This window comes from Macaca mulatta, chromosome 9, assembly GCF_049350105.2.
Source record: "Macaca mulatta isolate MMU2019108-1 chromosome 9, T2T-MMU8v2.0, whole genome shotgun sequence".
NCBI classification, from domain to species: Eukaryota; Metazoa; Chordata; class Mammalia; order Primates; family Cercopithecidae; genus Macaca; species Macaca mulatta.
The window spans coordinates 131937032-131961670 of NC_133414.1; the positions used below are offsets into that span (position 1 = coordinate 131937032).

The following is a 24639-nucleotide window of genomic DNA, read 5'->3' on the forward strand; positions in this document are numbered from 1 at the left end:
GAATTTTTTGTAGAGACAAGTTTTGTCACATTGTCCAGGCTGGCCTCAAAGTTCTGGGCTCACACAATCCACCTGCCTTGGCCTCCCAAAGTGTTAGGATTACAGGTGTGAGCCACTGTACCCAGTGAGAATCTATTTTTAGTATTACTTTACATGCTTTATAACTACCTCAGAAATAATTATGAAAGTTAGCTTTTTCTTGGTTACTTCAATGGTATCAATAAGCACACAAAAATGTAGCCAACCTCTAAAAAGCAGCTAATTAAAAAGGTCTATCACACTTGCACACAGAGAACATATCCTTGAGCCATTTCATTCTTATCAAAGACTGTTTCTCATCAATCACAGGTGAATACTATTATACAGAGACTATAAACCATTTGACAACTGGGAGCATTTCCCATCCTCCTTAGAATTAAAAGCGCTCTTTACCAGCCGCTCTGAGGACATAACAGAGCATTTCACTGTAAAGCATGAAAATAACTACCAAGTAACCAAGGACATTTTCAAAGGAACTCTAAAATATTTTTCACATAAGATTAGCAGAAAACAATGGGTCAAAGGCAGCAAGAACAGAAGTCTGGAGGTTAAAATCAGGCAATCTTGCTATGCTTTGATGTGGGTGTTTCTGCTGCCAACAGCCTTGCTGGTCTCATGACTTGCTGATATCTGAGCTTGGCAGATGTAAGGTTTTCATCCATGGCAGTGCAAAATACTCAGTTCCCTTAATGATCAGCAGTCACAGTTTTTTTACAACAAATGTAACTTATTAATAAGCGGTACCAAGAAATAGCAAAAACGTAGGTATTTTTCCCATGTCAACCTCCCTCCATTTAAAAATGACTCATTGTACCGGGAGGAGTGACCTCCCCTCCGAAGTAATGAGAACGTTGATATTGCAGGGGAATTCCATCTGATGGTAGCTGAAGTCATAATCCACCTTCTGCCACGTTATGAGGTTGCTCAGGGCAGTTACATTATGAACACCTACGAAGGCAGGAAAACACTTTCAGTCATTTGACTTTAATCATCTCAACAAATCAGTTTTGCTGACACCAATGATGAGCCATGAAGTTTCTACCGCTTTTAATAAAGGGTATGAGGCGCTGTCCAATTTACTAAGCTAAACATCACTAAGTGTGTAGGCTTACAACACTCTTGGTCAAGGTAGAACTTTATGGGGCCAGGGGATCCCCCCACAAATCTAATACCTAGCATCTGGTATGCACCTAGACATAAAATAGTTCCCAAGCAAGCACAGTTATTTCTAAGTGGTGTATTTACAGGGCTAAAATAAGGAAACACTAAAACTACCTTCATACATAGATCAGCCTAGTGAATTTTACAGATTTTATATTCCCCTTTGCCTTAAATGTGCCCAGTCTACCTCATTTTTTCTTCTACCTTTACCTCTTGAGCTGATCACCAGCAGTATATTCTTAATTGTCTTCATTTGAGCACTAGTAAACAATCTGCTTCTTATGATTTTATAATATATTCTATAACTGAGGTTAGTGCAAACCATTTGATTATTTTTCAGACATTCTCTGAAAAACGTTTAAAAACTTTACAATGGGAGGTTAAAAAATAATTAGCCAGGCATGGTGGCGGGCGCCTGTAGTCCCAGCTACTCGGGAGGCTAAGGCAGAATGGCGTGAACCTGGGAGTTGGAGCTTGCAGTGAGCCAAGATTATGCCACTGAACTCCAGCCTGGGCAACAGGGCAAGAGTCTGTCTCCAAAAAAAAAAAAAATCTGTTAGATCAGCTTCTTCCCATTTCAGTTTTTTAAAAAGCTATTTGGGGCAGGTGCAGTGGCTCACACCTATAATCCCAGCACTGTGGGAGGCCAAGGCAGGAGGATCACTTGAGCCCAGGAATTCAAGATCAGCTGGGCAACATAGTGAGACCCTGTGTCTACCATTCCTTACACTCACTGAATGAAAAATTTTAGGTTATATACAACTACACAAAGAACCCAACATTGTAGGCCCATACAGATGGCTCCAACCATCTGCTGACGCAATAAAACTTTTCACCAAAGAACCCTTATGACCCTCAACATCTAATACTACCCTTTATATTACTGCTCCTTTATATTAATACTACCCTTTATATTATTGCTCCATTATAAATAATATATAAAATATACAATTATATATTTTTATATTAATTACATATTATTTATATTTTATATATTATTGCTCCATGTTATATATTATTCATATTATAAATTATATATAAATTATAAATATAAAACCTATAAATATGTATTATATATAAAATATATAATATATAAGATATATGATACATAATATAGTATCTGTTCTATTGTACTCCATTATATTAATACTACCCTTTATATTATTGCTCCATTATAAATAATATATAAAATATATAAGATATATATTAGATAGAAGATATATGATACATTTTATATATATAGTATCTGTTCTACTGTACTACTTTCAGAATACTATGGCAAAACAGAGTTGGTATATACAATTTAATTAGTTTATAACATGCTTTAATCAAATTCATATGCCAAGCCTTTATCTTATGTTATTTGTTAAATGTGAATTTGTCTTTGTCCATAGATACTCTTCTAAAAGTTTATTCCTAGATCTGGCTTTAGTGGAAAGGAAGTCAGAAATGGAAGGGAAACATCTATGTACGTACCTGGGGTATCCAGCTGCCCCTGTTCCAGGAGAGTCTCATCGATTACAAGGGAAGTATTGCTGGGCAGCTGGAGGAGCCCACTGACCAAGCGATTGGCTGTGTAGTCTTTGTGGGGAATGAATTTCAAATGGTTCATGTTCTCTATAGTCATCTGTAGACGAAAAGACTGCAAAGAGAAATTTTTTAGTGAACAAGAATTTAAGTTTCCCTGTTTTAAGAAAATATGTACTTGGAATTAAGCACTGTGTTTCATATGGAAAAAGTGATCTTATAAATTTCTAAGGGAGCAGTGATATGGTTTCTCGAACTCTAGAAGCAAAAATAGTATCTAGATCTTACATTTGAATTTCATCCATTCTATGAGCTGCTTTATTTTCAAATGTCTTGTTCAATATTCTTGAAAATCAATTTTTTTTTGGCTAGGCATGGTGGCTCAAGCCTGTAATCCCAGCACTTTGGGAGGCTGAGATGGGCGGATCACGAGGTCAGGAGATCGAGACCATCCAGGCTAACACGGTGAAACCCCCCCGTCTTTACTAAAATACAAAAAAAATTAGCCGGGCAAGGTGGCGGGCACCTGTAGTCCCAGCTACTCGGGAGGTTGAGGCAGGAGAATGACGTAAACCAGGAGGCCTACAGTGAGCTGAGATCTGGCCTGCACTCCAGCCTGGGAAACAAAGTGAGACTCTGTCTCAAATAAATAAATAAATAAATAAATAGAAAATAAATTTTTATTTAACCAATGAAACAAATGGTAGATAACTGACATACAAATATTAAATACCCCAAAGCCTAACCTCTTTCACCTAACACATGCTAGCTAGCAAAAAGAAAATGTTAATTTTATTTTTCAAGACAGGGAGAGAAAAGCTTAATTTTCCTCTATATTCTTTGAGTTAAAATTATATTCATTCATCATAGACACTTCTGAACAAACTTTTCAGAGAAAAATCAAGGAGCAGAGCACACTGAGCTGTGGGGGCACCTGCTGCAGCTCTCGGGAGGTGCCTCCAGGACGCGTGCACCTTCTCGCTCAGTGTAACAAGAAAGCGACCCATCTACGCTCCTCCTCCAGCTCCTGAGCCACCATTCCCAACACCCTCTGTGCTCTGCCTTATATACACCAATCCACTCTTCCACCCCTCCAGCCTGCAACAATGTGGCAGGGATGGAGAAGAGGGTATGGTGGGGGAAGGCTGTCAAGGAAGAGGTAAGATATATTGCAAAAATTTAGAGGAGTTTTGTTACCTCAGTGATTCTAAGAAAACAGGGGGAGCTTAGGGGTGCTTAAATGACCTACCATATATTTATTTTTTTGTTGGTCTTCTACCTAAATTAAACTCTGTGAGGGCAAGGGATCTGACTGTTTCAATAATTCTCAAAATGTGGTCCCAAGAACTCCCAGGGAATTGCTTAAACCCTTTTACGGGGTCAATCAGGTTAAAATCATGCATGGATAAAAGATCCTTTCAATATATGAGACTAATGAATTTTACCATAGCAGACTATAGAAAGTTTACGAATAGGATTTCAGATTCCACACTTAACTATCTTTAAGAAAATGTCATGTGGACAGTTTTGGTCTAGTATCAAAGACCACCACCCAGTTATCTGCAAAGGCTATGGAAACCATCCTTCCTTTACCAACTACTTTTCCATCTGTGTGAGGTCAGCTTTCCTTCACATACTTCAGTCAAAACCTGAGATTACAACAGACTGAAGGCCGAAGCAGATACAAGCATCCATTGTATCCTACTAATCCAGATTTGCAAGAATGTAAAACAATGTCACTTTCATCACTAATCATTTTTGGCTTGGGAAAAGTTGTTTTTATAAAAATATTTATATGTAATTTTTTATCTTTAATAGATGTATTTGCTTCATCATCTAGTTTGGTAAATTAATGATAAATATAATCATAACATGAAAAACAGCTCTTTGAGTACTAATACATTTTTCAGAGTATAAAGTGAGTCTAAGGAGACTAAGAACTGCTGGTGTATTCTGGTCCACTTCTGCTTCTTGAGGGCCTGGACAAATGCTAGCACTGAGACACTCAATACATTTGGTTCAATAAGGATCTAGTGCACCCTCTTCAATTTCCAAAGAAGTGATCAGTATTTTCAGTCACACAACTGATCAGAAGCAATTCCCGTTCCCAAGATCCTACCACCACACAAATACTGCATTCCAAATACCCTGGCAAATAAAGTGAGCTCAACTTTCCAAACAGGAATTAAAATTGAGGCAACGGAGATAAAGAACTTTATTACCTCAACTAAAAGAATTATGCTCCTATAATTTAGAGTTTATTTGGATTTAAGACTTTAGTGTACGAAAAGGATACCAAATTGGACAAATTGGTATCAACAGAGTATAATTTTAAGGGAGTTACTGCAATTGTGTTAATTGTTAGACTTACAGAAATTTGTGCTTAGGCAAAAAGAAAAAAAAAGTGAAACGTTTAGGGGAAAGTACATTTTAAATTACGTAACGTGGCAGGCTTTGTTTCCCCTTAAATAAGCTCTATTAAAAACTCTAAGTTAAATATTTGAGGTGAATGAAAGACAGTTAGATGGATTTGTTAAGTGTGCTTAGGTTTATAATACATATTTATATTCATCTTACTGCTGGAACAAGATGTTGAATAATTCGATACAAGTGTTCCGTGAAGGTACTATTCCGTGGGCAACCACTCAAATTAACTGTAAATTTTCCTAGTGGAAGGACATCTCTTCTTGTATATCTAGAAAAGAAAGAAATCAATCAATAAGATGCTGAAGTGATTTCCTGATTTCTATTGAAAAGCAAAGAGTAGAAAAATTAGCTTAATATTGTCATTAAAAATAAACCAGAATATTCTGACTAGTTATTTTATCAGAATAACAGCAATAAAAGTAATAGCCAATATTTGTATGTAAGTGCTGCTGGTCATGTGCCAAAGACTGTTCTGAGTACGTAAATGCTTCCTCATTTAACCCCTAACCATTCAGAGGTAGGTACTGTTGTCTTTGCTTTATAGATGAGAAATCTGAGGCACAGAGATGATAATAAGCAACATACTCATCTAGCTGGAAGCTGCCAGAACTGGGATATGAATCCGGATAGTTTGGTTACAGAGTCCGTGCTCTCAACCATTATGTACTACTGTCAGAGACTGATCTGAGAAAAGAGAAGATTTACAGCACAAAGATGTTTCCTTCCTGCAACTCTGTAATAGAGAAAAGCTAGGAAAACCTAACATTTAGGGAAATGGTTACAGTATGGTACAACTGCATAGTGAAATACTTTGCAGCCACTACAAAGTTCATGAAGCATTATGATGGGAAAATGTTTAATATATATCAACTGCTGAAAACAAGACACGGATCTGTGCTTAGAGTGTAACTAAGATCTATGCAGGGATGTATATGTATGTAAACAAAAACCAATGAACGTGTACCAAAAGGATAACAGAGGTTCTAAGTGGTGAAATTACAAATGATGTGCATTTTCCTTTTTATGTTCTTGTAACCTGTCAAAGGTCTACACTAATTTTAAAATCAGAAAACAAATACCGTGGAGTCAAGGGATGCGGTGCTAGTGTCAATGTCCACGTTAAATGTGCACGTGACGTCGTGCCTTGGGATGTATAAACAGAGTGTTCAGAATGCAAAAAGGATAAAACAGCTCATTTTACTCATCAGTCAGTTCCTTTATCTCAGGGGTCCCCCACGCCCAGGCCGTGGACCAGGCGTTAGGAACCGCGCCACAACGCAGGAGGTGAGGGGTGGGCGAACAGGCATTGCTGCCTAAGTTCCGTCTCCTGTCAGATCAGCAGCGGCATCAGACTCTCACAGGAGTGCGAACCCTACTGTGAACTGCACGTTTGTGTGTTCCTTATGAGAATCTAACTAATGCCTGATGATCTGAGGTGGAACAGTTTCATCCTGAAACCATCCCCACTCTGGTCCATGGAAAAATGGTCTTCCGTGACATGGGTCCTTGGTGCCAAAAAGGTTGGGGACTACTGCTTTATCTGATTTTGGCTCTAAAATTTAAGGGGACATAATCAAAATGCTAAATGTGAGCTGTAAGAAAAGGAATTTGTCTGTGATTTGGTTTAACAGTTGTTACACTGAACAGATAAAAACCATCTGATGAAGCCCAATAAGGAAAACACACAAATTACACCAGCAATATTCCCGCTCTTCCACTTCTACACACACCAAACTCCCCTAATTCCCACCAGGATACAGCACTTACACTGTGGAGATGAGATGTAATATAAGGTATTCAGCAGCCAAACTATCCCCTAGAAGGGCATGAGTGAGGAACCCAAGAAGTTCTGCTCTGACTGGAGACAATTCGGACATGAAACTTGAAACAACTGAAGGAGAAAAGGAGACCTGAGTCAGGACACACACACCAATTCCTCTCAAGTGTCTTAGGTGAAAAATAACTGTGGGCAAAGCGCAACAATTCAGTAGACAGTAAGTAAAGCTGAACATATCAGTAAGTGACGCTAATCTTAAAAATAAGACAGTTTGCATCCTCCTTTTTTTTTTTTTCTTTTGAGACTGAGTTTTGTTCTTTTTTGCCCAGCCTGGAGTGCAATGGCGCCATCTCTGCTGACTGCAACCACTGCCTCTGGTTCAAGTGATTCTCCTGCCTCAGCCTTCTGAGTAGCTGGGATTATAGGCACATGCCACCACACCTGGCTAATTTTGTATTTTTAGTAGAGATGGGGTTTCACTATATTGGCCAGGCTGGTCTCGAACTCCTGACCTCAGGTGATCCACCCACCTCGGCCTCCCAAAGTGCTGAGATTGCAGGCGTGAGCCACTGCACCCAGCCTTGTATACTTCTTTTTTGTCCTCATTTCAATGAAGAGAATTAATGTAAGAGAAAAATGGGGCAATGAGAGAGAGATTACTGAAAACACTTATTGTGAGGAATGAAGACCTGACTCTCAATTCCCCTATGAGCATGTTACAGGCAGCTCTGGACACACACTGAGGCTAACAGTCGATAGTTCACTAGGCTGTAACACTTACACTTACAGGTTTTGCTCTCCTCTTTGTTAAGGCAGGCAGGCAATAACGGGTTGATGTGTTGCAACTTCTGGGCTAAGATCACATGAATTCTCGGCACTAATGAAGCAGGAGGACTGTGCACTCTCTGCTCCTCTGCTGTGTCTGTGCACTCCATCGGATCCAGCAGTGCAGAGGCGTCCCTGTGGAGAGACGATCAAGTTTCAATTTAGAGAGACATCAATTGCACAGATGCAAAAATGATATGCACCTTAGAAAACACAATTACAGTCCAAGCCAAGAATATTTCCACCTGTACATCTCCTTAAAGAACAGAAAGTGGCCTCTCATTCTAAAGTGTTAACATCACACAGACTTCAGGCTTGTTAAGACATATCATGAAATAATGCATTTATTCCATTTTTCAAGAAGAGTATTTTTTTTTTTTTGATGGAGTCTCACTGTGTTGCCCAGGCTGGAGCGCAGTGGTGTGATCTCAGCTCATTGCAACCTCTGCCTCCTGGGTTCAAGCGACTCTCATGCCTCAGCCTCCTGAGTAGCTGAGATTACAGGTGCACACCACCAAGCCTGGCTAATTTTTGTATTTTTAGTAGAGACAGGGTTTCGCTATGTTGGCCAGGCTGGTCTTGAACTCCTGACCTCAAGTGATCTGCCTGCTTTGGCCTCCCGAAGTGCTGGGATTACAGGCGTGAGTCACCGTGCCTGGCCAGGAACAATAATATTTTTTATTCAGCACTTCAATAAATGGAATGTAGGATGTCACTCATAAGGCTATTTCAAAACACAAGTACTCCTTGAACTATTGGCTGAGACATCGAATACTTGACAGCAGCTCTCAAAAACTGGGGTCTTTTTCTCAAAAGCCATCCGGTATCTATTAGTGTGTGGAGAATCCATTCATCTCCTATCTTGCTAATTGTATTTCCTAAATTTTATTCTTACATGATCCCTCGAATACTGAGTAGACAAGCAATTGAAAGTTATGAATTTTTCAGATTTGCTAAATAAATTTGCAGATAGATTTGTGAGACGACTGAAACAAATGGCTAAAATGCTTTTAGATCTTGACTTTATAGATTCTATAGACACTGAAGTAATAAATTCATACTCCTGTATATTTTAATACAAGCATAACTTTTTCCATAGTACGTACCATGTGACAGACAATGTTCAATGCTTTACACGTACAAATTCACTAAAACCTCCCATCTACCCTGATTTACAACGAGCAAACCAAGCCCAAGGTCACACAGCTAGTAAGTGGCCAAGTCAGGTCAGGACTCCAACCCAGGCTGTCTGCCTGTCTGTGCTCTTAACCTCTGTGATGGTTAATACTGAGTGTCAATCTGACTGGATTGAAGGATGCAAAGTATTGTTCCTGGGTGTGTCTGTGAGGGTGTTGCCAAAGGAGATTAACATTTGAGTCAGTGGGCTGGGAGAGGCAGACCCACCCTCAGTCTGGGTTGGCAGCATCTAATCAACTGCCAGCATAAAGGCAGGCATGGAAAGAGCAGACTGGTTGAGTCTTCCGGCCTCCATCTTTCTCTCATGCTGGATGCTTTCTGCCCTCAAACATCAGACTTGCAAGTTCTTCAGCTTTTGGACTCGTGGACCTACACCAGTGGTTCGCCAGGGCCTCTTAGGCCTTCAGCCATGGACTGAAGCCTGCACTATCGGCTTCCCTACTTTTGAGGTTTTGGGACTCAGACTGGCTTCCTTGCTCCTCAGCTTGCACACGGCCTATTGTGGGACTTTACTTTGTGATCGTGTGAGTCAATTCTCCTAATAAAATCCCCTTCATATATTCATCTATCCTATCAGTTCTGACTCTTTAGAGAACCCTGACTAATACAACCTCTAAACTAAACTGCAACAATAGTGAAGTAACTAAAGCAAGAAAGTCAACATAATCAGAAATTGCCAAGATGAACAATCTCATACACTATTATTAAGGGATGGTTAAGCTTAAAGTTGTTTAAAATTTTTGTTTTGTACCTTTTTTTTTTTAACTGTGGAAAATGTTAAGTTCATCTTACAGAGAAACTAAGATGTAAGATGATGAATGTCCAGTATTCAACAAGAGGACTCTGGTGTAGATGAGGGACATTAGCCCTTGCTTTTGGCAATCTCAAAGCAAAACAAAAAAGAATGAGGAAGATCTAGATTTCCAAGATATGCTGTTAATAAAAAAAATTAAAAAGTGTAAAAGAGTACATATACTATGCTACCTTTTATAGAAGAAAAAGGTAGAAATAAAATGTATACTTATCTACTTATTTTTGTGTAAAAAAAAATACAGGAAGGATAAACCAGAAACTATGGTTCCCTAAGGAGGCTGGGTGGAAACAGACAGCAGGAATGGGGATAGCTCAGAACCACACCTCTGAGAATCTTTTTGTGTAGTTTGAATTTGGCAACGATGTTAATGTTTCCTATATTAAAAAGAAAAAAACCAGTAAGGATAGAGGAAAAACTGAAGTGAAACATAATCAGACATAAATGAATCTAAGCAGAATAAATAATGAAATCACACTGAAGGGGAAGAAAAGTTACCTGAGTAACTGGAACATAGCTCTGACTACACAGCTGCGTTCTAAAATAAAAATGAACTGGAAACGTACTGAACACTAATTACTAGTTTGTTTTGTAGTGGTATGGCTTACCAACTCTGAAATTCCCTTCTGTATATGGCAGAAATGGGGAAACGACAGATTGTGAATAATGGGAATCAAATTTGTTAGAAAAGGAAGTCATAAACATAGAAAGGAGACCAACTAGAACATGTGACTCCTGCTGTGCTGAACTGGAATCAGAAATATGAACCCATGGTTTCTCATAGATGTTAGAAATACACAAAACATGCATGTGTGAGTATATATGTGTGCATTTAAATGTGTATGCATATATATGTATACATATGTTGCATATATCCTAGCTCTGTCTGCTTTAAGGGCCTAGATGCAAAGCTAACCCAGTACCAACGAGCACATCTAGGACTCAGATCTTCAAAGTATATGATGAAGCTGCAACAGCTTAATATGCCAGAAAATAAATGTTAAAAAATAGTAAGATCATCTCAAAAAAAGGACCCAGCACCTGCTTAAAGTGGCTCCCACTAGCTACATCTGGGAAAACTTGGGTCTCAAAATAATATAATGATACTAACATTGAATAAAATCAGAATCTATTAGTCCATACTAAATATAAGTAAATAAATTACTTGAATAAACACATGGAAGAGATATCTTTTATAGTAGAATGCCAATAAATAAATGTACTGAGTTAGAGAATTGCCAACGTTGTAATAACTGATTCAAGCAAGAATCATCAATTAATGCTGAAATAAATTGGTGAAAGTTTAATGAGAAACTGGATATTTACGTCCCAAAGTATCTTCCTCCAAGTTACTTGTCAATTACAAAGTGAGAAATGTAACTTTAGAGAAGAGACATCTGGAAGACACACCTTAACCAACTGATGAAAATTAACCTCACCAGTAACGGGACAGACTGACATCGCATGCCTCCTGCTTTAACATACTGAGGATACATCACTTCTGTAATATTCCTGCCAAAAATGCGCAACATTGAGTCTAACAAGTAACAAGTACATGAGGAAACAAGTAACTGGCTTACACTCTTCAAAAACGTCAAGGCTTTCTGCTCTCTACCACGTGAGAAGACAGCCACCTGCAAACCAGAAGTGGGCCCTCACTAGAAACCACATCTGCTGGGAACTTGATTTTGGACTTCCCAGTCTCCAGAACTACTGGAAGACATATATTTCTGTTGTTTAAGGGGAAAAAAAAAGTGGCAAGACCATGAAAGACAAAGGCTGAGGACTATTTCAGATTGAACTCTAGTTATTTAGGTTTATGTTTTATAGAGGTATGAGTTAACAATTCTGAAATTCCCTTCTCTATGTTGTACAAATGTGCAAATGACAGATTGTGAAAAATGGGAATCAAGTTTAAGAGTTACACTAACACAGAAAGGAGAACAAGTAGAACGACACCTGTGGTGCTGAACTGGAATCAGAAATACAGTATGAACTCAGTAGAAATAGAGAATAAGCGAGCTTCCGAACCCTGGACTGGGGGATGCGGAAGGGAGAAGTGTAAGAAAGAACATGATTAAGACAATTAGTAAAATTAAGTATAGACTGTGGATTAGTGTATTGTGTATTTGTGGCAAATTTCCTAGTTTTGATACCTGTACTCTGATTACATATGAGAAAGTCAGTGCTCTTAGGAAATGTTGACAAGCAGTTGGGGTAAAAGGGTTTGATTTCTGCAATATATTTTGAAGTGTTTCAGAAAAATGTGTGCATCCATAGAGAGCACAAATGAATGACAGAGCGCATGGGGTGCATGTGTTTACAACTGGTACATCCGGGAAGCGAGTTCTTCAAAACCATCCTGTAACTTTCCCAAAAACTTGAAATTACATAAAAATAAAGGAGACCAGAAAAAGAGCACACAGACTCACCTTTCATCGTTATTCAGTATACTCAGCACAGGATCCACAGACAGGATGCCATACAGCTCAAGAATGTCATTTACTTTGAAACAATCCCAATCTTCATAAACCTAACAAGAGACCACATGAAATCATACTGTTAGAACAGACACAAAGCTTAAGATACTAGTCCTGGAGTACTAACATCTTAGAATTTTAGATCAGGAAATGGACCTTAAAGCAAGTCCTTTATTTTATAAATTTTTATAAATTGAGACCAAGAGTCACTCTGCTAGTTAGCAAATAAGTGAAAAACCAAAACACAGGATGCCTAACTTCCAGACTAATATCTCTTTTCAATATACCACAGTACTACAAAAAAAAAAGTCTTTTTCTAAAATTAAAAAAGGGCTTTTCCCAAAGGCTGACAGTTAAAACTAGAAACGTGCACTATCTCAAAATCTATTAACCACATCAAGAAAAGGAAAAACAAAAACAAGATGATTAACTTTGCATTTATTCATAAACTGCAACATTGGATTAACACAAAACTTAGAATGGCCAGAAGATTTTTCACAATTTAAAAAAAAAAACACATTCAAAATTGTCATGATGGACTTTAGTAATCGTCAAGGCCATTTATTTACTGAACAGACCCGGCAGAAGCATGGCAGGGAAAAAAGTAGTCATTTTGGTCCCTGTGCCATATGACTGAAGTATCATTTCAATTAAAACCACTGAGAATCTGAGTGTAGTGGTCACCCCTGGAATCCCAGCACTTTGGAAGGCTGAGGTGGGTGGATCACTTGAGGTCAGGAATTCGAGACCAGCCTAGCCAACATAGTGAAACCCCATCTCTAGGAAAAATACAAAAAACTAGCTGGGTGTGGTGGCACATGCCTGTAATCTCAGCTACTTAGGAGGCTGAGGCACGAGAATCGCCTGAACCCAGGAGGTAGAAGTTGCAGTGAGCCAAGATCATGCCACTGCACACCAGCCTGGACAACAGAGTAAGACTGCCTCAATAAAACAAAACAAACCCCCCTGCCCCCAAAACAAGAAAACCCAAAATGCACAAAGGATGGAAATCCTTAACAATCATTTTAAAACCTTCTGTCACTTGCTCATTTATCAGCATCAAAACACTAGAATAAGTAAGATGGAAGAAAAAACTATTAAAAGTTTTCTTCCTTCTGTTTTATTTTAAATACAAGTGAGAAATAGGTTTTGCTGAGAGAAGGAAGAAGACAAAAATGAAGATTATATGTTAGAAATGATACAGGAAGGGAACAGACAATTTAAAAGTTGTTCTGCTTCTGCATTTGAGATGTTCTTTGATTCTTTTAACTTGTGAATGTTAGCTTATATGCAAAAGGAACGTGCAGAGGTGTGATTAATAACCTTGAAATGGGGGGGATTATCCTCGATTAACTGTGTGGGCCCCATGTAATCCACAGATTCTTAAAACCGGGGAACCTTTCCTGGTTGTGGTCAGGTGAGATGTCACCATGAAAAAAATGGTCAAATGCAATGTTGCTGGCTATGAATATGGAAGAAGGAGCCACAAGCCAAGGAAATTCTCCCTTAGGGGCTCCAAGAAAGGAATGTAGTCCAACTCCTACATACAAAGGAGTTTACCTCGGTGAGACCATGTTGGATTTCTGACCTAAAGCCTGTAAGATGATAAACTTTTGCTGCTTTAGGCTATTAAATTTGCAGTGATTTGCTATAGCTAGTCCAGCATAAGAAAACGAATGCAAATGCTCAGACACTAAGCTACTTTCTGAGACACATAACATGTCAATGTCAGACCTAAGAAAGGTTTTATTACCTTCACAAGGCACGCAGGGCCCTTCTCTCCTGGCAATGGAAAATTCAAATCAAAAGGAGAAGAGAAGTTCAGAGAGTTCAGCTGTTGCCCAGTAGAAGCTTCAGTTTCCAAACGTTTTGGCTCTCCACACCATTGAAGACCACCAACACTCCCTAAATTCAAAGGATAGCATTGCACTTAGTCATTTCTAAGCCCTCCTGGAGAAAAAGAATGTTCCATAAGTGCCTTTCAAGTTTGACATATGTGATGCTTCTGAGCTTGCAAAGTTCAAGTTGTTACAGTTTTTAAGGAAACAGCACATACTAACAAAGTCTTTTGTTTGATCTGTAAGAGAACAAAGATAAATATGAAGATCTAAAAATTTATTTTTTTCCCTTACTATAAAGGTATCAAAAAATTCCTCCCATCAAATCTCATGTATAACCAGTTTCAAAAGCTGATTTGCAATATGGTTACTTTGACATCTTTGATTTAAGGAATACATGGTCTACCGACAGCAAAACTCCTTGGTAGAACATACTTTTTCTATTAACTAAGCAGAATAAAACCATACCGCAATAAATTACCAAATACTTACTAATATCCAGTATGTATCAAGAATCAAACCAGTTGTTGGGGACATACAGGTCATTAAAAGAATAACCCCAACTCCTGAAGTAGTTACACCTTAGGGCTGATAACATGAGAATCAAATGATAGCCTGCCATACCATGGAATACCGCTCAGCAATAAAAGGGACAAACTACTGAAATATTCCCGATCCTAACTGTGGTGGTGGCCACATGAATCTACCTATGTGATAAAACTACAAAGAACAGGCCGGGCACGGTGGCTCACACCTCTAATCCCAGCACTTTGTGAGGCCGAGGTGGGTGGATCATGAGGTCAGGAGATCGAGACCATCCTGGCTAACACGGTGAAACCCCATCTCTACTAAAAATACAAAAAATTAGCTGGGTGTGGTGGTGGGCGCCTGAAGTCCCAGCTACTCGGGAGGCTGAGGCAGGAGAATGGCGTGAACCCAGGAGGCGGAGCTTGCAGCGAGCCGAGATCGCGCCACTGCACTCCAGCCTGGGCGACAGAGCGAGACTCCATCTCAAAAACAAAAACAAAAACAAAAACAAAAAAACCCCACAAAACTGCAAAGAACTAAATCTTCACAAGTAAGTACATGTAAAAATGTGATTGTATCGCCTGGGTGTGGTGGCTCACGCCTGTAATCCCAGCACTTTGGGAGGCCGAGGCGAGAAGATCACAAGGTCAAGAGATCAAGAACATCTTGGCCAACATGGTGAAACCCCATGTCTACTAAAAATACACACATTAGCCAGGCGTGGTGGCGGGCGCCTGTAGTCCCAGCTACTCTGGAGGCTGAGGCAGGAGAATCGCTTGAACCTGGGAGGCGGAGGTTGCAGTGAGCCGAGACTATGCCGCTGCACTCCAGCCTGGGCGACGACAGAGCAAAACTCCGTCTCAAAAAAAAAAAAAAAAGAAAGAAAGAAAAGAAAAAAATTATTGTATCAATGTCCATTTCCTGGTTATGATATTCTACTATAATTATGTAAGGTGTTACCATTGGGGGAAGTAGAGGCTAAAAGGTATACAAGATCTTTCTGTATTATTTCTTTTTTTTTTTTTTTTTTTCCAGAGTCTCGCCCTGTCACCCAGGCTGGAGCATGGTGGCATGATCATGGCTCACTGCAACCTTCGCCTCCCGGGTTCAAGCAATTCTCCTGCCTCAGCCTCCTAAGTAGCTGGGATTACAGGCATGCACAACCATACCCAGCTAATTTCTGTATTTTTAGTACAGATGGGGTTTCACCATGCTAGCCAGACTGGAAATCCTGACCTCAAGGGATGTGTCTGCCTTGGACTCCCGAAGGGCTGGGATTATGGGTGTGAGCCACCGCGACCAGCCTCTCTGTATTATTTCTTACAACTGCATGTAAATCGATACTGTGTCAAAATAAAAAGTTTAAAAATATGTATAGTCTAAAAGATTGACTAAACACCAACAAATTTTACTTTATATAAACAAAGAACTCAAACGCATAAAAAGCCTGCATTAAGACATTCGAACAAGTATGGTAAGAAATAAAAAGTAGCATCAACTGCTTAAATAAGAGAATTAACATATTTCCTGGACTGGAATACATACTCGAATATATTACAATATATAAGTTACTATGATATTTATTTGAGATGGAGTCTCTGTCACTCAGGCTGGAGTGCATGATCTCAGCTCACTGAAATCTCCACCCCTCTGGGTTCAAGTGATTCTACTGTCTTAGCCTCCCGAATAGCTGGGATTACAGGCACCCGCCACCATGCCTGGCTAATTTTTGTATTTTTAATAGAGATGGGGTTTTGCCATGTTATCCAGGCTAGATGACAGACCATTAATTTTAATATATTCTGGGGATCGGTGCAAAAAAAGAATACTATGACATTTGTATGTATTTACAGTAAAACATTCTAATTTTAAACACATTAAAATAGATCTCAGCATTAAGAAAATTTGGAAATATCAATTTATAAAGTAGAGTGATATATGGGTAAATAAAATGCATTAGTAAATCCTTGTTTACCACTAGTTGTTAAATTTGCCTTGGCCGGGCATGGTGGCTCCCACCTGTAATCCCAGCACTTTGGGAGGCCGAGGCGGGCTGATCATCTGACATCAGGAGTTCAAGACCAGCCTGACCAACATGGAGAAACCCCTTCTCTACTAAAAATACAAAATTAGCTGGGCGTGGTGGCACATGCCTGTAATTCCAGCTACTCAGGAGGCTGAGGCAGGAGAATCGCTTGAACCCAGGAGGCGGAGCTTGCAGTGAGCCGAGATTGTGCCATTGCAATCCAGCTGGGGCAACTAGAGTGAAACTCCGTCTCCAGAAAAAAAAAATAAAACAATTTGCCTTCTCTACACAATCTTGCAGATAGTAAATGACTAGACTGATTTGTTTTGCCTCCTTGTCCTTTAATCTTCCTTCCGATTAAAGGTACCGAAGGGAAGTGAATAGCACATAAAAGGAAAAATAAAGACAAATTTAATATACCCGCCATAAAAAGAAATCCACTGCTTATAAAAGTTAAGACTGGTTGGGAGCGGTAGCTTACGCCTGTCATGCCAGTGGCTTTGGGAGGCTGATACAGAGGGATCACTTGAGCCCAGGAGTTTGAGACCAGCCTGGGTAACACAGTGAGATCCCACCTCTACATCTCTACAAAGTTTAAAAAGTTAGCTGCGTGTGGTGGCATGTGCCTATAGCCCTAGCTACTAGGCAGGTTGAAGTGACGGGATCACTTGAGCCCAGGAGGTCAAGGCTGCAAGTAAGCCACGATTATGCCACTGCACTCCAGCCTGGGTGATGGGAGTGAAATCCTGTCTCAAAACACAAACAAACAAAAAGAAAATGAGAAAGCATGTTTTCAGATAAAAATAACTCATTTTTACGGTAAAGTACCAGGCTTCTGTATTATTTAAGAATTAGGAAAAAAATAAATAAGAAGATAGAAAAGACCTTTCCAGATAGGCACTTGTGACTCCAAAAACATACATTAGAGCAGCCACTTGTCACAAAGTGATGCCTAATTGCTCATTTGCGAAGCACAGTCTGATCAAATGGTACTGTAAAAACTCTCAACACTGTCCGTAACTCTGACAAATTGCCAGCTCCTAAATATAGAGCCATATTATGTAACAATTCACTCTGAAAACCAATCCACTTAAGAGAGCAAAGTCTAGAGAAAACCTGTTGGCACACACTACCTGCTTGTCTGGCACCTGCATGTTGGTCTTTCTGTTTATTGGGCTGTAGGTCCATATCGTCATCATCTTCATAACTCCTCTTGTGGCGACTGGGAGTGTAGGACGTTGAGGGACTGACTCGAGCTTGGTTTGCATTAACATAGGCGTTAAACGGAAAGTTAAGAAAAAGACTACCATAAACTAAGGACTATCTTAAATGTTTTGCTAATTATATGACTTATAAAAAATGACTAGCTTGGCAATTCAGTTAAAATGGAAATACATTTTTAAAAGGAGGCTAGACTTCTAGTTTTGGTCATGAGAGTAACAGACATCAACCTTATGCTGCTATCCCTGCTGTAAACAACAATGTAACTGGAAAAAATATGTGAAGCGACCGTTTTCAGTCACTGGACAACAGGGAGCATAACCTTATGATCCTTGAATGAGGAGAAACACAGCAGGTAAACTCCAAATTCTCCCAGCTCTCTCCTGGAGACATTCTCCAAACTGCAACAAAGAGCAGTAGAGGCCCTGTTCTTACTGGGTGGAGAAGACAGAGCACTAGTTCAGGGCTAGTGAAGCAACTGGAATTTGCAAAGAAGTACTAGAAAGGAAGTAGTTACAGATAAAAGACCCAGAAGGTTCCATTTGGATCTCTGACAAAACACTAAACTGTGGATATACAAGTCAAGATTCCCTGAGGTCTAGCAGAGAACAGCTGCTAGTTGGCAGAGAGTTAAATGGAGACTCTGGAAGTAGTATAATACTAGAATGGACCCTGCTAGTCATCCCAGGCATTTGCGTAAGACCCAGAAATAGTAGACCTCATGAATAAGGACGATCTACCGCACAAGGGCTGTTCTGCACCACTCCTAACAAATCCAGGTGGATGCAGTGGCTAACATCGGTAAACCCAGCACTTTGGGAGGCTCAGGTAGGATTGCTCAGTCCAGGAGGTTGACAGTAGCCTGGGCAACATAGTGAGAACTCATCTCTTTTTTTTTCTTTCCTTTTTCTTTGAGACAGAGTCTCCTTCTGTTGCCTAGGGTGGAGTACAGTGGTGCAATTTCAGCTCACTGCAACCTCAGTCTTCTGGGTTCAGGTGATCCTCCCGTCTCAAGCCACTGGAGTAGCTGGAACCACAGGTGCCCACCACCACGCCTGGCTAATTTTTGTATTTTTTTGTAGAGACAGAGTTTTGCTATGTTGGCCACGTTGGTCTCAAACTCCTGGCCTCAAGTGATCCTCCTGCCTCTGCCTCCCAGAGTGCTGGGATTATAGGAATGAGCCACTGTGCCTGGCCTATTTTTTTTTTAAATAAATAAAATATTAAAATACAAAATAAAAATTCTATATCCAATAAAAATGTTCCTCAAAAATTAAGATGAGGCCAGGCGTGGTGGCTCACATCTGGAATCCTAGTGCTTTGGGACGTTGAGGCGGGTGGATCACTTGAGCTCAGGAGTTTGAGACCAGCCTGGGCAACAAAGGGAGAGACCCTGTATCAAAAAATAAATAAATAAAATAAACAAAAATGAAGGTGAAATAAGAGACATTTTCAATTGAACAGAAACTGACAGAATTCGTCACCAACAGATCTGTAGTTTAAAAAAAAAAAAAAAAATTGCTGGCCAGGCACAGTGGCTCATGCCTGTAATCTCAGCACTTTGGGAGGCTAAGGTGGGTGGATCACCTGATGTCAGGAGATTGAGACCATCCTGGCCAACACGGTGAAACCCCATCTCTACTAAAAACACAAAAAAACTGGCATGGTGGCACACACCTGCAACCCCAGCTACTTCAGAGGCTGAGGCAGGAGAATCACTTGAATCCAGGAAGCAGAGGTTGCAGTGAGCCGAGACTGCACCACTGCACTCCAGCCTGGCGACAGAGCAGGACTCTGTCTCAAAAAAAAAAAAAAAAAAACAAAAAACATAATCATAATAATATCGCTAAGGGAAGTGATGCCAAATATAAAAGAAGAAGAATTCTTGCTTCTTAATTTATATAAAAGACAAATGATTGTTTGGAACAAAAATAGTATGTTGTGGGCTCTATAATCTAAGGATGAGTAAAATCTATGACAAAAATAGCACGAAGAATGAGAATACACAGACTGTTGCAAGGGCGAAGGATCAAAGAAGAAATCACAAGGGAAATTAGAAAATATTTTGAATTGAGTAACAGTAAAAACCTAACAAATGAAAACTCGTGGGATGCAACTAAAGCAGTGATTGGGGAGAAATTTATAGCTTTAGTTGCTAATAGTAGAAAACAAGAAAAATTCGAAATCAATAATCTGAGCATCCACCTTAAAAAGCTAGAAAAAGGGCCAGGCACGGTGGCTCACACCTATAATCCCAGCACTTTGGGAGGCTGAGGCAGGTGGACCACGAGGTCAGGAGTTCAAGACCACCCTGGCCAACATGGTGAAACCCCATCTCTACTAAAAATACAAAAAACTTAGCCAGGCGGGGTGGCAGGCGCCTGCAAATCCCAGCTACTTGGGAGGCTGAGGCAGAGAACTGCCTGAACCTGGGAGACGGAGGTTGCAGTGAGCCAAGATTGTGCCACTGCACTCCAGCCTGGGTGACAGAGCCAGCAAGACCCCATCTTAAAAAAAAAAAAAAAAAAACCAAAAAAAAAGTAGAAAAAGACCAATTAAAACCAAACCAAAAAGAAGGAAATAAAGCAGAAATGGATGAAGCAGAAAACAGAAAATTGAAGTGAAAAACAGACTAACATTATTGGGAATGAAAGAGATCAATGCTAAATATCCCACAGACATTAAAAAGAAAATACTCTGACAAGCTTTATGTCAATAAATTCAACAACTGGGCTTAAATGACTTCAAAACAGTCCTTGAAAGATACAATTTATCACAACTGACTCAAAATATGTTAAAAAACAGAATTAGTCACTTCTGTAATCCCAGCACTTTGGGAGGCCAAGGCGGGCGGATCACGAGGTCAAGATATTGAGACCATCCTGGCCAACATGGTGAAACCCCGTCTCTACTAAAAACACAAAAACTGGCTGGCATGGTGGCGTGCTCCTGTAGTCCCAGCTACTTGGGAGGCTGAGGCAGGAGAATCACTTGAATCCAGGAGATGGAGGTTGCAGTGAGCTGAGATCATGCCACTGCACTCCAGACTGGCAGCAGAGCAAGACTCCATCTCAAAAACAAAACAAAAGAATAAACAAACAAACAAACAAACAAACTGAATCAGTAGTTTAAAATGTTCTCACAAAGAAAATGCCCAGCTTAAAACTGTAAACCACCTAAATGCTCAATTGGAGACTGTATAAACAAATAATACTTAGCAAAAAAAAAAAAAAGAAAGAACTACTGATATGCACAACATGGATGACTCTCAGATGCATGATGTTAAACAGAAGATGTCAGACACAAAGACTATATATTATATGAGTCCATTTAGATGTCATTCAAGAATAGGCAAAACCAAGTGATAGTCAAAGAATTCAGGATTGTGCTTGCAGGGGAGGAAGGAGTGACTAGAAAAAGGCAGAAAGGAATTTTTTAGGCACAAGTTCTTTACTTTGGGGTATAAATTATATGGGTGTATGCATTTATCCAAATCACTGTGCATTACCTTAAAATCTGTGCATTTCAGTGTAGGTGGGCCATGCCTTAAAAAACTACTATCGTAAATAAAAAGGTAATGTTTCTACAATCCCCTCTCAAAAGAGCCAACACGTTTTCCCTTAAGAAAGTTAGAATGAATTCTAATTTTAAACTATTTTTTTACTTTAAGTATTATATTTTTTCAGTACCTTTAAATGTGCCTCAGGTGGGGTGTGGTAGCTCACGTCTATAATCCCTGCACTTTGGGAGGCTGAGGTGAGAGGATCACTTGAGCCCAGGAGTTCAAGACCAGCCTGGGCAACAAAGTGAACCCTCTTTCTAAAAGAAATCAAAAAATTCGCCAGGGATGGTGGCACACGCTTGTGGTCCCAGCTACTTGGGAGGCTAAGGCAGGAGGATTGCTTGAACCCAGGAGGTTGAAGCAGCAGTGAGCCATGTTTGTGCCACTGCACTCCAGCCTGGGTGACAGTAAGTCCCTATCTCAAAAAAAAAAAAAAAATTACCTCAATCTTTTTAACAGTATTTCACTATAGAAATGTACTGTAATTTTAGCATTCCTCGGTGACAAATACTTAGCCTGTTTTATGGGTTTTCTCAATTAGAACAAATGAAACACATTTTATTGAAATAAAGCCAAGCTTTGCAAAGGATGAATAATTAAAGGTTAAGGTTTTAGAAACCATCAACACAATAAGAAAGTTCAGATAAAGGATATTTCTTTTACCCACGTAGATTCCCCAGGCACCGGAACACAATAGAAAGTCTGTCTTTCCAAAGTGGTATTTCGCGGAGAGTTTAAATCAAGTTCTTGTTGAGGCTGTGATATACATAAAAAAGTATTTTAAAAAATTTATTTAAAAACATCACAAAATTTATTTTAAAATTAGCAACCACATTTTCACATAGCACCACAACAAATATTTTACAGAGTTAACAAGTAACTAATTCCAAACTATCACTTTTTCAAAGAAAACTGATATAAAATCACTTCAAATACAGTCATCAAACACTTCCTCCCTCAAATCCAGAAAAATGGGACCTCTGTGGAGTGACTTATAATCTGGGTCTAGTTCTCTGCTTTGTGGATCTAGAACCTTACTTTTATGAGGTTATCTAGGCCTTTTTATATTCTTGGAGTCTAACTCTTGGCTTACCCAAACCTTAGGAAACTGATTTATCAAACCCCAATATCAGTCTGTTAATTCACAACAGTTGTTGCTAATTAAATATTCTAGTTCAGTAGGCAGATCTGGACAGAAAAACTGCCCTAATTTGGAAGGTTACTGCAAAGATGATATTAAACAAAAATGTAACTTCCGACAATTAGAGTAATGAACTCATTTGAAAGACAGATTTATGTAATCTTACACACGATGAACTTCAGGTCTGTTTTTCTTTTAGAGTGTTTCCATAAAACAAATACTGTGCCCAGCTTAATGGATCAACTACATTAATGATTACGGTATTCCTCATTTAAGGAGCCCTAACACATTAGGCTAACATATTACATTACTGTATACTAGAAAAAGCTGAGTATTAATGTAACTCAGTAATCCCAGCATCTGGAAATGGGTCAATAAAATAAATGAGGCTGTGCATGTGTGACACTACCAGAGGCTAATAGAGAGTTGGTACATATGCTGCTCAAGAGTCATAAATAAAAGACTCATTCTAGGAAAAAGGTACTTTGGGCCTAGAGAGAAAAGCAAACAAAAAATCCTTGCTTGTATGTATTAGGCTCAAACTTGATGTCTCTTGGGTCCTTTCCACTTCTTAGAGTTTTCTAAGTATATATGAAAGAGAATATGCCTTTCCTAGGGAATAATATATGACTTTTGAATCTCATCTTGGAGCTACCTAGGAATGAGTATTTCATTAGATTTCTGTGTTATAGGCTGATTCTGACAGTTTTCTATGAAAGAAACAGTGGAATTACCACTGGCTTTGTCTTTTTTTTTTTTTTTTTTTTTTTTTTTTTTTGAGACGGAGTCTCGCTCTGTCGCCCAGGCTGGAGTGCAGTGGCGCGATCTCGGCTCACTGCAAGCTCCGCCTCCCGGGTTCCCGCCATTCTCCTGCCTCAGCCTCCCGAGTAGCTGGGACTACAGGCGCTGCCACCACGCCCGGCTAATTTTTTTGTATTTTTAGTGGAGACGGGGTTTCATTGTGTTAGCCAGGATGATCTCGATCTCCTGACCTCGTGATCCGCCCGTCTCGGCCTCCCAAAGTGCTGGGATTACAGGCTTGAGCCACCGCGCCCGGCCACCACTGGCTTTGTCTTTGAAGGAATTAAAAACGACTTAATTTTGCACCCTAGGGTACTTTGTTTTACATATATTATATACAGATATTGGAGAGAGGAATTAATTTTGGCATTAACAGTATTTCTCCTTCTAAAAGATCTCTGGAGGATTAAAAAAAGTCACATCAAACTCCTAAATAAAGTCAAACAAGGAAAACATTTCACGTGATTTCTTGTAACTTATACACAAGATAAATAAATCTAAGATTAGCTAAACAAACAAATTCTCTGTTTAGGAAAAAATTCTTACTAAAAATGTTTTATATATATTAAAGATACATACCCCACACTCTGCTACATCTCTATATTTTCCAAAATGAAGAACCTATGACCCAAAACATAGAAAAACAGAATTATATCAATATATCAGAACCAAAACTACCACAAACAGTACAAGGACAAAATTAATACCACAAATTCATGAAAACAGCAATACTTACATGTGCTTTTGTGTTTTGGTTAACCGTTTCATAAACTCCCATGTAAAACTCAGGGTCAAACATATCCTGAATCATGCAACGAAATTTCACAAAACTATTAGGTTTCAAATAATGAAGGGGAACTTCGTTCAGTGATGGTACCTTAAAGGAAAATAATCAAGTTAAGTCAACTAAATATCCTGTCTATACAACATTAAGCATATATACACAAACTTTATGTCCAGACTCAAAATTGTTAAACACACACACACACACACCCCCCATGCCTCGTCAGGGAGCCAAATGATCTCAATGGTCAACATAATTGCTGGAACCCAAGTTCTCTTCCATTTCTTCCAAGTTTTAGATAACATTTGACCATAATGTAAAAGAATGCTAAAAAATGCTTTTAATTCAGAACACTTTTCAATGATCAAAAAGGCATTTACTTTGTTGAGCTCTTCTCTTAAAACTAGCACATGCCAATTCTTTTAAAATGAAGGTAATAAAACAAAGGTAACTGACTGACTCTTGGAACTAAAGATGTGTCTCAGGAAGTAACA

At 39.3% G+C, this 24639-nt stretch overlaps 1 protein-coding gene across 2 annotated transcripts in view; it reads right to left on the reverse strand.

The window, feature by feature from the left end:
- The window catches only part of MCMBP (minichromosome maintenance complex binding protein), a 44678-nt gene that overhangs the window by 6086 nt on the left and 13953 nt on the right, over positions 1-24639 (reverse strand). The window contains exons 3-13 of one of the 2 annotated variants that reach the window (XM_015148311.3): positions 24098-24238; positions 23941-23982; positions 22074-22175; positions 17770-17914; positions 13998-14149; positions 12197-12297; positions 7713-7891; positions 6922-7045; positions 5305-5422; positions 2677-2842; positions 854-987 (exon numbers count right to left, since the gene is read on the reverse strand). In XM_015148311.3, the coding sequence (XP_015003797.1) occupies positions 854-987; positions 2677-2842; positions 5305-5422; positions 6922-7045; positions 7713-7891; positions 12197-12297; positions 13998-14149; positions 17770-17914; positions 22074-22175; positions 23941-23982; positions 24098-24238 (1404 nt within the window). 2 annotated transcript variants of the gene reach the window in all.